The sequence below is a fragment of the Leuciscus leuciscus genome (genome assembly GCF_965113295.1).
Source record: "Leuciscus leuciscus genome assembly, chromosome: 21".
Classification (NCBI taxonomy): Eukaryota; Metazoa; Chordata; class Actinopteri; order Cypriniformes; family Leuciscidae; genus Leuciscus; species Leuciscus leuciscus.
Window position 1 is genome coordinate 14,797,039 of NC_138745.1, and position 16,389 is coordinate 14,813,427.

The following is a 16,389-nucleotide window of genomic DNA, read 5'->3' on the forward strand; positions in this document are numbered from 1 at the left end:
CTAGCACGCTTCGGCAGGAAATGCTTCATGGCTTGTGACGTTTTCTGCACCTCAGCGAATCTGTCCGCGAAATCTTTGACGGAAGATCCAAAGAGACCGGCAGGAGAGATGGGGGCGTCGAGGAACGCAGCGCGCTCCGAGTCCGGCATCTCAGAGAGCGTCAACCATAAGTGTCTCTCAGCAACGGTGAGAGAGGCCATGTTCCGCCCTATGGCTTGTGCAGCGGATTTAGTGGCGCGGAGTGCAAGATCCGTAGCGCTTCTTAAATCCGGCATGCTGATAGCTTCCGGCCCGTCCTCATCCAGCTTTCGGAGAAGGTTGGCTTGGAAGATCTGCAATGTAGCCATTGTGTGCAACGCAGATGCAGCCTGTCCAGCGGCGGTGTAAGCGCGCGGCTGTGCATGGCTGAAGTAGTGCGGCAGGCTTTAGACGGAAGCGTTGTCTTTGCACGCCGTCCAGCAGAGGGCGGGCAAAGATGGGCAGCTACCGCTTCTTCCACCAGAGTAAGAGAATGGTATCCTCTGTTTTTAGCATCGTCCACCACGGAGAATGCTGCTGAGGCAGAGGTACGCACCCTGGCTGAGAAGGGGGCACACCAGGATTTCGCGAGTTCTTCATGAAGCTCAGGAAGAAACGGCGCGGGTCTAGAAGGTGGCGAAACGCGGTTTCCTAGCAGGAAACAACCATTCAGACGGTTGTGCGCAGGCTCCGCGGGCGTCGACCTATCGAGGCCGAGGCTCTGCACGGCCTGTGTGAGCAGTCGCGTTAGCTCCGCTTCAATGCTCGCTCTTTTCCCGGAAGACTCGCGAGCAGAGGGGGCGAGATCCACAGAGCTCGACCAATCCCCACTTTCTGACGCCAGGATAGAGCAGCTGTTCCCCTCTACAATTGCCACTTCTTCAGTGTCATCCACAACGGAAGCGGCGGCAGACGGCGGCCGTTGTCCGGGAGTGATAGACTCAGGTGAAGCAGGCGGTGAAGCTGGCGGGCGAACCGGCGAGCTTGTAACGGTTGGAGGAGGCTCCGGGACCCGCCGAGCATGGCGCCTTTTACGGCGCGGTACCGCAGCGGGCGGGAGTGCAGTCTCGTGGAAGAATGCCTGGCGAGTCCTCAGAGTCGCCATAGGCAGTAGCTCGCAGTGAGGGCATCCGCCGTCAGCGAGAGCGAGAGCTGCATGTCCTTCACCCAGGCAGGAAACGCAGATGACATGGCGGTCCCCGTCGCTGAGTGGGGCTCGGCACGAGCCACAGAAGGTGCGAGACATCTTAAAAAAGACGCTCGAGCTCTTTTAGAGAGAGAGAGTGTGTGTCGCGGCGGCGAACACACACTAGTATTGTAAAGGATATAGTGCGCCGGATAGCGCAGCAGGAACGGCAGCAGAAGGCGGCTCGGCCAGCGGCTTCGATGCAAGGCTCGTCCCGCTGAAAAGGCTTTTTCGACGGTGTGGCTTCTTCTCTCTGGATCCAGCAATGCGTGAGCTCCGCTGAAGAGATAAAAATCAGCTATACCAGCCTCTCGAGCTACATTTATAGCCCAAGGCCACGCCCGTTTCGACGGGGCCTTTCGATAGGCTGCTGCAGTTGCCGCAGAGCAGCTAATAGGCGCGCGAGCTGTTTCGCCTATGTCTGCATGCTGCCGCAACGCGTTTTACATTATTCCAAAATTAAGGATAATTTTTGGCTTCAGTATCTCGCGGAAAAGAGATTTCCCCGTAGCGTAAGATATTACGCAGTACGAGAGAACCTCTCGTAAGAGAACAGCATCCTTCACACGCGCAAAAATAAAATCATTTTATTTGAGCAGAGTAACTTTTATGTTTGGTTGACTGCATTTTAGTTTAATGATGAATGGCTGAAATGTCAAGTCAAGTCATCTTCATTTATCTAACGCTTTTAACAATGTAGATTGTTCCAAAGCGGCTTTACAGAGATACAAGGATAGTTTAAAGTAACAGAGATTGTTTTGGCTTTATAGCAGTTCTTGAATAAAGTTATTTTCCAGCTAAAGTTAATTTGATTGATTCACTATTAGTTATTTACTTAGGGGCCGCTAACACATCACCGTTTTAACAGGAAACTCTACACAGACTTTAAACGCGAAACCTGTGAGCTGATGGCGTATTACGAGTTCACATGCGTATTACGAGTTCAGTCTATTGGTATGCGCAAAGGTATGCGCAAAATGTCAAGTTAACAACACTAGAATATATTAGGGGTGCAACGGTTCAAATAGCTCACGGTTTGGTATGGTTCGGTATGTGCTATGTTAACGGAAAAAAAGGACTACTGTCAGATAAAAAGAAAGTAAATAAGAACAAATAATCTAACTACAAGCAACAGCACAAATAAATACAATAGAGCAAAGTACTAAAAAAAGAAAAAATAACTAGAAAATGAATAAAGTAATCAAATGTAAAATAACATTGCAAATTTGACAATAAATTAAAGATTAATCCTTATTAAAGTTACAAAAGCTATTCAAGTGATTCCTTGTCTTTTGTGGTTTCATTAACATTAAAAACACAGACAGCAGGAATATTAGGGTACTGTCCCTTTAAGGCATAATGCACAGATTCTGTTACACATGCATTGTCTTTCTCGACCGTACAGTATAAGTTCACTTAAGGCATAACAGACTGTCTGCTAGGATACTCATCAAGACAGATATGTTGACTGTGTGATAATTTTTGTGTGAATTTGTCCATTTAAGCACACATCTCAACTGAAGTCAATATTTGCGCGCTGAGACGTGTGCACACTTTGGATGGCACACACAAATCTTTCGAATTCCCTTTCGAAAGGAAACTCGCACTGCGTCGATGACACTTTGGGAAACGCCTCCATGTGAACCGGTGTCTGAAACGCTTATCCAATCATGGCAATCATATTGACCGGCAACAGCCTATGACGTCACTACTAGTGCGACCCGGAAGTATATAAGGGGCGCCTGGAGAACATGTCATCCTCTTTTCATCTTCAGGGACTGTTTTGTTTGTATGCTTCAACCCGAAACTTCAAAAGGTAATCATGGCTTGTGAAAAACGCTTCAGGAAATATGTGGATCCGTGTCTAAGATATTTGACACCTGATGACACACACAACTTGTGCGTTTACTGTTTGGGCCCCTCGGAGGCTCGTGAGAGTGAGCTGCTGAATGAGGATGTGTTGTCACTAACATCCTCAGATAGAGCTGGAGGATAGAGGATAGAGGATAGAGCTGGGTGCCTCTGCTGGCACCCAGCCCAAGAGAGCAGGAGATGGCTGATGAGGGTGAAGAGGATGTACAACCCAAACCCTCACAACCCCCCTGCCCGGCGTATGAGTTGTTGAGTGTTATGGAACGCGCTTCAGGCTTCAGCTGCCGTGGGAGCGCGTGAGGGAAGAGACCGCTTGTGGCAGACTTGACAAACACTTTCTTTCTGGCCATAACGCTCCAGCTCCCTTGAGCCTTCCATTCCAGCCCGATCTACACAATGTGATCGAAAAGGTATAGAAGAACCCGTATTCAGCGCGCATCCATCGCCATCAGTGAGCGAACTACGCTGATGCTGAGAGGATGCGCCAACACAGGTATGTGTCGATGCCCCCAATTGACGAGATGTTCGCGAACTATCTCGGAACTGGAGAGGCACCAACACTGAGTGCTCCGGCCCTGCCTTCTAAGCCACTTAAGATAACATCTCGCTTAAATGGCAGGGCAAACAATGGCTGTGTTGCAAGCATACCAGGCTGATCTGCTGAAAGATTTGGACCAAGGTCAGGGTCTTTCCCCTGACGCAGTGGACGAGCTGCGCCGCACCACATTTTACATGTTACATGTTGTAGCCATTAAAAAAAAAAACATTTAGTTTCATATTTATGTTTAAATATTATAGGCTAATATTATTTTTTAATTGAATCAATGTTGATTATAAAAGTGAGCATATGCAGCATGAGAAAGATAAAGATACATCATGAGATGCGTAATATGACTGGAGACATGGAGTGGGTAAGACATGATTTTGAACACTTCATTGAGTTTTGTTTTGTAGAAAGACTATTTTTAAAAGATTTTGATTTTGTATAAATTGTATCTTAATTTTGATCAATGTTTTATCAACCAATTGCCTGTATTTAATAAATAAGAAGCAAATATATAGCAGACAATGTAATAAAGGCACCGGCACAATCACTTGCGTTGCACGTGAACTGGAGGGCGCCGAAACTCAGCTTGTGCCTCACAGATTTGAGAAATATAGGCTATCTATTATAGAAAGCTTGAAAGGTCTACTTTTAAACTAAGCTATTCAAAACAAAAAGAAATAGGCTACTCTCTGATTATATGAAATCCATATGAAATGTGCATTTCTCTCTGGCGTTCATGGCGAGTCCGCATCGTCAACTTCATCTTTGCAGCGACACAGAAAACACCAGTTTATTAATAAACAATTTAATGTCTCCTTGCTGTTTTTGACACATTCATACTTTTACCGGTTCTTTGTGGCAAGCTTTATGCGTGCGGCCGTGCATATATTATGTGCACACTCATTATCCTGTATATAGCCTATTTAAGTAATAAAATGTATATAAAGGGGCGATTTGTCCACTAATGGCTTAAATGAACAACTACTAGTCGACTAGAAAAAAAAAAAACTTTAGTCGGAGGCAGACCTTATTCCACATATTTTGGAACCAGCAGGCCATTATGGGTTGAGTGTAATGAGCGAGCGGAGCGGAATATTCAGAAATGCGCTCTCCGCTCACGTGCTCTGATCGGAACAAAGCATGACAAATTCAAACTTTATTTCATTTTCTCCATAGCTTGAACACTCACTACATTAGGCATAAGAGAGTTAGTTAACGCTGTCCATTTATTTATTTTTATTTCACGTTTTTAAAGAACAATATTATGTTAGTCCACAGCCCCCCACTTGGGGGTGCTGATGCTATGACGAGGGGGCTGCAGCCCCCGCAGCACTCCCCTTCCCGCGCTACTGTCTGTGGTTGCACTTGGCTGACATCGGGGAGAAAGAAAAAGCTTTTCTTCTCGTTGCACCAGTGTTGCCTAAAAATACCAATGCGTGTCGGCACAGATGGCCTCGTGGTCGGTGCGCCGACATGTTGCGCTCGGGCGGCCTGAGTTCGAGTCCCGGCTCGTGGACCCTTCCCGATCCCGTCCCCCGTCTCTCTCCCACCTCGTTTCCTGTCAACTCTATACTGTCCTGTCACAGGCAAAAATCACAGAAAAAACAATATACAAATTTTTTTTTAAATAACAATGCGTTAAACAGACAGAGTCCGGTTAATGTATGTTTCTGTCGATGGATACGCATTCTGGCTTCCCAATATGTTACAACAGCGATGATTAAAAAAAAGTAGACAAAACATTCACTCTTTGTAAACTCAATATGTGTGCCATATGCTCTAATGTGACCAGCCTTTTACATCGTCATCACCCGGCTGTTGATAACGCGCAAGTGCAGCTGAGACCTAAACAGCACACATTGATATATGTTTAAACTAAACTAATTTAAGCCTTGCTAGTTTAAACATTTAAGCGCTAAATACGCAAAAGGGAACTTGCACATTCGCTGTGAGAAGATTTGTGTGTGCACTCATCCGAAGCGTGCACATAGAAATCCAGACAGTGTGCAATATTGAGATCTCTTTCAAGTCTTGCGCTTGAACAGACAAATTCACACAAAAATGTTCAACATGCCCGTCTTGGCGAGCATCCTAGCAAACAAAGTAGGTTATGTCTTGAGTTAATTTAAACAGTCGAGAAAGACATCGCATTTGTATCAGTATTTTGGATTTGTGCATTGTCTTTAAGTGACAGCAGGCTAATATTCTTATAAATATAATAATATTCTATAAAAATATATTATAATATGTTTTTAATTTAAAAAATGTTCAAAATAATAATAATTAGCTTTTTAATTTATACAGTTATGCATTTGATTACTAAAATTACTGTACCTGAAAACTACTGTTAGATACCTAAATAACCTGAAAAGCACTGTTGTATATTATATATTTGCTATATTGTATTTATTTGTGCTGTTGCTTGTAGTTTGATTATTTATTTTAATTTTCTTTATTCTTATTTGACAGTAGTCCTTTTTCCCCTGAATATTGCACATACCAAACCGCACTGAAACCGTGCCCCTAAAACTGTGATAAAAACCAAACCGTGAGTAATTTGAATCGTCACATCCCTAGTTCATAATCATCCAGTTTGAACACAGTGGGTTTTTTTTTTGTTTTTTTTTCCATAACAGTGTTATTTAAATATACTATTCTTTGCTGCTTTTAACAATTGGCTTCAAAGCTATGGATCCTTCACTGGAAACCAAAAATAACTAATTTGCGTTCAATGTTTACTCTTTGAATTCTTGAATCTGTTAACAATACAAGTCGACACCACTGAGGTTGCGTCTGATATCACATACTATCTAGAGTAGGAACAGTACTTACTTTGCAAGCAATAAAAGAGTATGTTCTCTATGTGTGCAGTATGAATGTAATCCATACTACATTCGCCATGTTGTCATCATCATGTGACCTACCAGTGTCAGTTGTGTCGCTTCACTACCATTCACAAATCCTCTCCCATGTCCATTGTATGCATACTTCAGAATATCGCTGGAAGTAGTAGGTCATCTAGGTACTTTTTGCCTACTCTTCTATGAGTATTGTGAATTCGAACATAATTCTTTTGTCACATACTGTAGTATGTGATTTCAGATGCAGCCTTTGACAAGTTTTGCTAAGAAGTATTTCCTAAGGTGAAATTTGCCTATCCAATAGGAGCAAACTGGGAACAGCCTTAGGTGGCAACATGCCCATTGCATTATGGATGTTGAAGTTTTCCTACCTATTTGGCAAAAGGGAAGATATCTTCCACTCTGTTTTTCCTAGTCAGGTAGTATAGATTTCAACATTTCTTTCACCTTTCTATTGCACAGGCAGCCAAGATTATTGAAAGCCCATTTTGGCAGTGGTGAATTACCCCTTTAATGAAAATAAAAATACATTTTCTGATGGGATGATTTTTTGCAGTGTCAATATTCCTGTTTTCGCATAGCACCATTCTGCTTGAATTAATTTCAATAACTTTTTTCATATTATTATTAAACTGAAAGGGTTATGTTCCATCCTAAATGCAATAAAGGGATCTTTTAATGCACACAATATTTATCCAAATTAATATACCTTTTTGTGTAACATCTAAAACAAAATATATTTTATTTTTCTTTCTTTAAATTTTGTATCTTATGCCTGAACTCTTTATATTTTTATAGGGTTTATTTTCACTGGAGAGATAACACACCGCATGCTGACAGCGACGCAGTATATTGCTCCACTCATGGCAAACTTCGACCCGAGTTTTTCTAAAAACTCCACTGTACGGTATCTGGACAATGGTGAGTTCAGTTTAATGGAAGGAATATGTGAGATTAGGATTAGTGCATCTCAAATCAAAGTGTTATTCATATAGATCAGTCATATAGATTCAGAATGACTTGAAGATGAGATATAATAACATTTTTTTATTTTATTTTTTATCATTTTGTTAATATTACCCACAATCCCTTAAATAAAGAAAAATAAAAGTTTGAGGCACTTTTTATAACTTTAAATATGTTGGAAAAATATACATTGAGTAAAATGAATATTAAGGCAATGAATTTAGCAAGCAAGCAAGCAAGCAAATTTTATTTATATAGCACTTTTCCAGACAAGTCAATGCAGTTCAAAGTGCTTTACAGACACACCAAAAATACAAGTACAAGTAAAATACAAGAATAAAAATAAAAATGTATGAAAATGTATTAAAATGAAGAAAAGAAGAAGAAAATGAAATTATAGGTTTTATAGGAAGGCCAGGCTAAAAAGATATGTTTTCAATTTTGACTTAAAACTATTTATATTTCTAGCACGTCTTACTTCTTCTGGAAGATTATTCCAGAGGCGAGGAGTGTAGCGGCTAAAAGCAGCATCACCAATTTTTTTTGTTTTACTGAGTGGCACTGTTAAAAGTAAAGAATCCGATGATCTAAGAGTCCTTATAGGTTCATACATTATAAGCATTTTTAAAAGATAGTCTGGAGCAAGTCCATGCAGTGCTTTATAAACTAATAAAAGGTTTTTAAAATCAATACGAAAACTAACAGGTAACCAATGTAATGATTTTAGTATAGGTGTGATGTGTTCTCTCTTCTTGGTCTTTGTCATTACTCGAGCAGCTGAGTTTTGTATTAATTGTAATTTATTAATTGTAGTCTTTGGTAGACCAGAAAGGAGGGCATTACAATAGTCAAGTCTGCTAGTTATAAATGTATGCATTAATATTTCTGTATTGCTCAAAGAGAGAAATGGTCTTATTTTAGCAATGTTCTTTAAATGATAAAATGCAATTTTTGTAATATTACTCACATGCGCTTTAAAATTAAAATCAGAGTCAAAGACTACCCCTAAATTTTTTGCCACTCTGCTTGGGTTTAATCCCAGGATATTTAGTTTAGGGGTCAATTTTTCTCTCTGAGCTTTTGATCCAATTATCAAAACTTCTGTTTTGTCTTTGTTTAGTTGTAGGAAATTTTGCGACATCCAGTCATTTATGTCTTGAATGCAATTTGCAAGTAAATCAATTTGACCAGTGTCATCAGGAGATACGGCTATATATAACTGTGTATCATCAGCATAACTGTGAAAAGATATACCATGTCTCCTGATGATACGACCGAGAGGTAACATATATAGATTAAAAAGTAGTGGTCCTAAAATTGATCCCTGAGGAACACCACACATTACCTCATAATATTCAGACAAGGTATTATTAATAGATACTACAGATGTTCTTCCGCTAAGATATGATGAAAACCAATTAAAAACGGTTTCAGATAGGCCAACGTACTCACTTAATCTATTTAAGAGAATCTGGTGATCAACAGTATCAAACTCCTTTGTTAGCTAGATGCTAAGGAGTAAGTGGTTGTCATGTCTACCCAGCTAACCATAATATGTGACTGTTACGTAACTGCAAAGTCACCTGATGACCAAACTTTCATCATGGCAACGTAACAAGTCGTGTTGTCACAACTGTAAAAGTGAAATTACTGTATTAGTTGCCACAACGTTACTTTGTGACCAAGTCAGTTAATAATTGCGATATTATTCAAAATGATTAAAATGTACAATATTAACAAATAATATAGCTGCAAGTGGCAATCATCACCAAGCATAAATGGTAATGATAGTTTGGATTTGATGAAGCAAGTTAGCATGCTGGACTGTTGTCAAAAGGCACAACTGACTTCCAAAGGAAATCACTTATTTTAGCCTGCAAAAAATATTTTAATAATTTAATATACTTCTGTCTATGGCCCGAGATGTTGAGATCGACTCCAGATCAGTTTGAAGAATGGATGAATGGATTGATGGATATAACAAATAAAATGGTCTTCATTTTAAATTGACAGCAATATAATTAATCATGTCTGTTTACTTTACATATATTTTCAATATCATTAGGATACAGTATATAAATGTCACGGGTCAATGACAGAAGAGAGGAAATCATGATACTTGGATAAAAATGCAGCAGTCCCTCTTAATACTCAACACAATAAATATAAAGATTAAAAAATCTCTGCCACAGGAAGACCCAGGAAAAACCACAAGAGCAATACACACCAACCATTCAATAGGCAAAACCAAAGAACTGAACTAAACTGAGTATAAAAAAATGAGGCACTAAACTAGACACAGGCGAAACTAATCAATTAACTAATCAGAAACTACAGTATGTCGACAAACAAGGGCATACTCAGAAACGACAACAAAGTAAAATGAACTTCACACAGGGGAAAGTAGGAACAAAAACAAAGATGAATCTTGACAATACTTAAGCTGGACTACAACACTATATTCTTCTAGATCTGTTGTACAGCAAAACAAACTTTGTTGCATTATTTTCCTTTTAACAAGTCAGTCAAGTCAAGTCACCTTCATTTATATTGCACTTTTAACAATATAGATTGTTTCAAAGCAGCTTTACACTGATAATAGGAAATTACAGTAACAGAGATTGTGTTGGCTTTACAGCAGCTCTAGAATAAAGTTATTGTCCAGCTAAAGTTAGTTTTGATTGATTGATTCACTTCCGTTGCAAAGATCATTAGTTATTAACTTAGTGCTAACACGGCACCGTTCTAACAGAAAACACTCAATGCGCTCCGGCCCGTTCATCCACACAAAACAGTGCCTGGTGGCTCGAGAACGCAAACCCTGAAACAGATTCCAAGGTGCAAGCCTTGAACATTTTTGAAAAATATATATATCTCTTCGCAAACCTCAAAAACACAAACCCGTGAAAATGCAGACGGTGCGCATCACGTGTTTATTTAGTCTATAGGTATGAGCGTTTGAATACATATGTGCACAGACGTGTAGTCCTTCTTTACAAACCAACCCTCAACAAAACACTTGTCTGGCCTTAAAAATGTATAATAAAGAATTATTTATCGCTTCCGTGTTGCCACGTGAACTGGAATTATCCCGACAACGTTTTATCTGTACAGAGGTAAAGGGAAGGGAAGGAGGCCTTCACAGGGGAGAGACTAGTTGACACTTCAGGACTGCGTTTTTGTCATGACTACGCACAGGTCCTTCATCAGATCTGGATACGGCCTGGATCCAGCGGACTGCGGTAAACCTTGGGATAAACAGAGAGAATATTAACAAGTACTTCAGGATTTATGGGAAGTGTTCCCGGTTCCGACTGACCTAAACTATGCAGCCTAACATTTAATTATAGAAGTCTATAATGTGTTATGTGTATGCTAGGTCAGAGAGATGTGTTTTTTGTCTAGAATTTAACTGACAGAATGTGTCTGCTTCCCGTACAATGTTAGGAAGTTTTGGTGCTAAATAGGAAAAGGATCTACGCCAGCAGTTGATTTTGATATTCTAGGTATTATCAACTGGCCGGGATTTTGAGATTGCAATAGACGTGAAGGACTATAATGCGTTAAGAGCTCGCTCAAGTACTGGGGAGCTAAACCATTTAGTGCTTTGTAAGAAATCAGCAATATTTTAAAATGTATACGATGTTTAATAGGGAGCCAATGCAGTGTTGACAGAACCGGGCTGATATGGTCATACTTCCTGGTTCTGGTAAGAACTCTAGCTGCTGCATTTTGGACCAGCTGTAGTTTGTTTATTAAGAGTGCAGGGCAACCACCCATAATAGCATTACAATAATATAGCCTTGATGTCATGAACTAATTGTTCCGCATTTGTCATTGAGAGCATATGACGTAGTTTAGATATATTTTTTAAGATGGAAAAATTTGGTTTTACATATACTAGACACGTGACTTTCAAATTAAAGATTGGTATCAAAGAGCACACCCAGGTTCCTAACCAACGACGAAGACTTGACAGAGCAGCCATCAAGTGTTAGACAGTATTCTAGGTTATTACGTGAGGGAGTTTTTATTAAATAGTAGGAAATTACTAGTCATCCAGTTTTTTATATCAGTTATGCATTCTGTTAATTTTGTGAATTGGTAAGTTTTGTCAGGGCATGAAGAAATATAGAGCTGAGTATCATCATCATGAAAAGTAATGCCTTGCTTCCTAATGATATCTCCTAAGGGTGGCATGTACAGAGTGAACAGCAAAGGTCCTAGCACTGAGCCTTGTGGTATGCCATACTGAACTTTTGATCTATAAGACATCTCTTCATTTACTGCTACAAACTGATTCTTAACCACAACTGGAAGAACTTTAAACAGCCTTGTGAGAAAGTGAACCTCACTCCTCACTGTTACGCACTCCCGCATTGACTGTGAATGGCGTTACCCGCGAGAGTGGGAGAGACTCGGGACTTTTGCACACGCATGCACATACACCTATACGCTCCTTTATAAAAAAAAAAATACCTTGCTTAGGCTAATTGTGTTATTTGGTGAAGGTGTATGGATGGCTTATGAACACAGGGGGGTTGTGTTTAAAGGGAAGGCTGGCGCGGGGCTAGGCGCCATTAACGCATTCGCGTTAATTTGTTTGTAGCACGGTTAGTCCGCAATTTCATTCACAACATTAAAAACTCATTTGTCACTGCTTATAACTTCATACTTTACCACCTCCATGACATAGTTCATGTCCCATTTAATCCCTGTTTCTGTCTAAAATCCTGGTTAATTCATACATATTGCTACTCACGCATTTCCTGCTTCCCGGTCTGGTTCGACTGCTCCTATACGGATGCTCGCGCCGCTGTAGGGGCAGTATTTCTCCCTGTCCCACGGCAGAGGGTGCAGAGCATTGTTCACAGGAGTGTTTGTTTGTAGTAATGTCTTGTATGTTTACGTGTGATGTAAATGTTGTATATGTAGTTCGTGATATGATGATAATATTACGTTTTTATGTAATGTTTATTTTCTACTTAGTTTATAGCTTATTTATGGCCTTAGGCTAAAGATAATACCCTGATTGTTGGTATGGTCCAATTAGCCCTGAATGGGCCTACTTAAGAGGGCCTCATTTTGCATTACGGGAGAGTGAGGGTGAGTACTAGCTTGCTGTGAGGCTATGTACCAAGTGTTGGCTGTACTATCGTTGAAAGCTAGAAGCATTGTGCTATTTTGATTCATTTTTGATTATTTATTGAGTTAAAATATAAATAAACTTTATTCTATTTTTGGAACAACTGAGCTCTGGTAAACATCTTTTCCACCTCCACCATCTAAAGCCAGTGAGCTTACACATCCCAATACTTGGGGTGACGCTCGGTACCCCACAAGCCTATATGTATTTGTTGCATAATATAGCCTATTTATGTATTTTTTGAAATACTGAAGTCTGAGTATTCTATCTTTTTAATGATGTATAGTTTGTCAAGGCAATAACATTAAATCTAACAGTAACTTTGAACTAATTTAAACATGTGTGTCAGCGTCCTCTTGAGGTTAACAGAAGAAGGGGCTAGTTTTTGTTTGATGTGTGTGAACGTCGATCTTTTCTCACCTTTTATTCACTAGGCATTCAGTGTATTTTAAGATTAACCGGTTTTGCCAGTTTTCCCAAAACTGAGTTTAGGCGGTAACTTTTACGTGTTACCTTGTATATTTATTGTTATCATATTATGTTATCATATTATTCATCAACATATAGAAATACTATGAATACAATGAAGAAAGTGTTTAAGATAACGCGGAAGTCTCTGCCTAATATTTCAGCCTGATCTCAAGGCAGTTCGTGCCATAGTCACAAAATGTAGTTTGTTGATTTGTGTTCACGAACACGAATTTCTTCTTTTTTTCGTTTCACTCAGAAGAACGATTTATTAATGTATTTTGCCTTCATCTACTAAGCACCCATTCAGTCTTTTCGTAGTTTTCAGTTATGCGACCTGTGCGGTGGCCTGGAGGGCAAAACAATGGGCCGAAATGGCCGATTGGCTTCTCCATAAAGACGCAGCACAAGCCGGTCAATTTCATTCTGTTTCAAGCCACAAATATTTGGATCACCTCTCAAGAGATGAAAAATTAAGATATAATCACAAATATTTAATATCACTTGATATTGTAACAGTGCAGCGTGCAGCCGTCATAGGCAGCTGTGCACGAGCGCAAAACCTCACAACACCCACCCCTGTCGGTGATTGGTTGGAACACTATTTATTTGGGTTTTGAGTGGTGGTGAAACCAACTGTTTTTGTGTGCAGATCTCAGAGCCTAGGCTGCCTACAGAGACGCGTTTTTTTGACGGCTTGCTTATGGGGCGGGTAGCTAGCGGATCGTTAGGAAAGATTAGATGAATGTGATAATTTATGTTTGGGCCTGAAATCGCTGATACAACCTTTAATGTCAATGAATAGATAGGCCTACATAAAATGTTTTGTGTTTGGGCAACCGTCATATTCTGGCTATACAGATAAAACAATATTAGAACCATTTATTCATTATTTTAATGATTGTATGCACTAGAAAATGAATACTTGATGAATAAATGATATTAACATTAACTATAACCGATCTAGCGCGAGTTAAAGCACTAACTTAATGTCTATTGCGATCTTCAAATTCCAGCCAGTTGATAATACCTAGAATATCAAAATCGACTGCTGGCGGTAGATCCTTTTCCTATTTAGCACCAAAACTTTGGAACAGTCTTCCTAACATTGTCCGGGAAGCAGACACACTCTGTCAGATCAAATCTAGACTAAAAACACATATCTTTGGCCTAGTATACACATTATAGTCTTCTATAATTCAGTGTTAGGCTGCATAGTTTAGGTCAGCCGAAACCGGGAACACTTCCCATAAATCCTGTTGTACTTGTTATATCATAAGAAGGATGGCATCTACGTTAAATATTAGTCTCTCTGTTTATCCCGAGGTTTACCGCAGTCCGCCGGATCCAGGCTGTATCCAGAACTGATGAAGGACCTGCGCCTGGACATGACGACAATGCAGACCTGAAGTGTCAACTAGGCTCTTCCCTGTGAAGGCCTCCTTTCCTTCCCTTTACCTCTCTACAGATAAAACGTTGTCATTTTATCTGTACAGAGTCACCACGTGGCTACGCGAACACGATAAATAATTCTGTATTATACATTTTTAAGGCCAGACAAGTAGTTTGTTGAGGGTTGATTTGTAAAAAAAGACTACACACCTGCGAACATATATATATTAAAACGCACCTACCTATGGACTGAACACGTGATGCGCATGTGCGCGATGTCAGTGTTTGCGCAGAGATTACTGATAATCGTTTGCACCTTGGAACCTATTTCCGGGAGTGCATTCTTGAGCCACCAGGCACTGTTTTGTGCGGATGGGCGGCCGGAGCGTGTTGAGGGTTTTCTGTTAGAACGGTGTCGTGTCAGCGGCCCCTAAGTTAATAACTAATGATCTTCGTAACGGAAGAGAATCAGTCAATCAAAACTAACTTTAGCTGGACAATAACTTTATCCTAGAGCTGCTGTAAAGCCAAAACAATCTCTGTTACTGTAATTTCCTATTATCACTGTAAAGCTGCTTTGAAACAATTCATATTGTTAAAATCGCTATATAAATGAAGGTGACTTGACTTGACTCACAAACACTCCCATTAAAATTACGGAAGCTGACGACACTGCGACATGAATCTACATAGAATCTGCACCTTGTTGTTTATGATGGGAGAATTCCCGAGTTTCAGTCAGAATTAGACACTGAACAAAACTCTGCGATTTAGTGATGACTAATCTAAACGCCTCTGATTGGCCAATCACATTCAACAGAAACCCGTGTGATTGGTTATAATGCTCAATGCTGCGAAATGAAACCTGATGAAATGCCGCAGTCGGATGGATCGAGTGAACATTAAAGTCCCCGTGAACCAGAAGTTGCAACCGACTTTATTTCAGTGTTGTGACGTATTTCCGAGAGAAACGTTAATGTTAAGGACATTAAGCCGAAGCCCAATCCATCAAACTGACATCAGAGAAGGGCCATCATTGCAGAGGGGAGGAGCATTTTCCGATTTTTATTAAAGATCACAAAACCACTTTTTTTTGTGTGTGTGGATTGACTTGCAGGGATGAATTGTTCACCACAAAACTAACAATTTGCTAGCCTGGGAAAACCCAGACAACTTCCGGCAAATTTAGATTTGCTCTGCAAGTAAGTCTGGCAAAGAGCTCATTCAAGGCCATTTTCATGCCGTGGAAATCACGGCACCAATCAGAAACATTGAGGCGGGCTTTACACGATGACGATCGCTCTGATTGGTTTTAGGTCTAGCCTATCCAATTGTGCCCAGAGGCATTTGAGCGACGTCCACTCCGTTGGTGAAGTGCACCAACTTTTAAATGCAGCATTATTATATTCAAATTGCAAACACATGAGGACAGTCTCCATGAAAGACCCACTGGCAGATGAACATGCTACTACATTTCTCTCCGAAACGGTAGGAAATTAAATTAGATTTAATAGAGGATTTTAACTGTGACAAGATGATTGACAGGGCAGTTTACATGACGGGATGCACGCGACAGATCCGTCCGATAAAGATGATGAATTAGTATGTCCAAAAGTTGCCTACTTTTTTGCTACACATTCAAAAGTAAATACATTTTCTTCACAAAAAGAGTACGTTTATAGCGTAGTGTAACATAGGCGAATTGGGACGCAGCATATGGCTTTACACATGACAATAGCTCTGATTGTTTTTTGGAGTTTTAGGTCTATCCAATTGCGCCGAGAGGCATTTGAGGTACGTCCGTTGGTGACGCCCCTTTGGAAATGATTTGTCTATGGAGCCTTGCCAGACCATAACTCAGTTACTACTGAGAATGGTCTGGTTTTAACCAGGCTAACAATTTGCGCTAATAAAGTAAATATGGTCAATTTTG

The 16,389-nt window shown here is 40.2% G+C and overlaps 1 protein-coding gene across 5 annotated transcripts in view; it reads left to right on the forward strand.

Moving 5' to 3' along the window:
- The window catches only part of plxdc1 (plexin domain containing 1), a 551,383-nt gene that overhangs the window by 253,085 nt on the left and 281,909 nt on the right, over positions 1 to 16,389 (forward strand). For 4 of the 5 annotated variants that reach the window (XM_082152791.1, XM_082152793.1, XM_082152792.1 and 1 more), the window contains exon 5: positions 7,283 to 7,405. The exons of the other annotated variant lie outside the window; for it this stretch is intronic. In XM_082152791.1, coding sequence (XP_082008917.1) covers positions 7,283 to 7,405 — 123 coding nt within the window. The remainder of the gene's footprint in view (positions 1 to 7,282; positions 7,406 to 16,389) is intronic. 5 annotated transcript variants of the gene reach the window in all.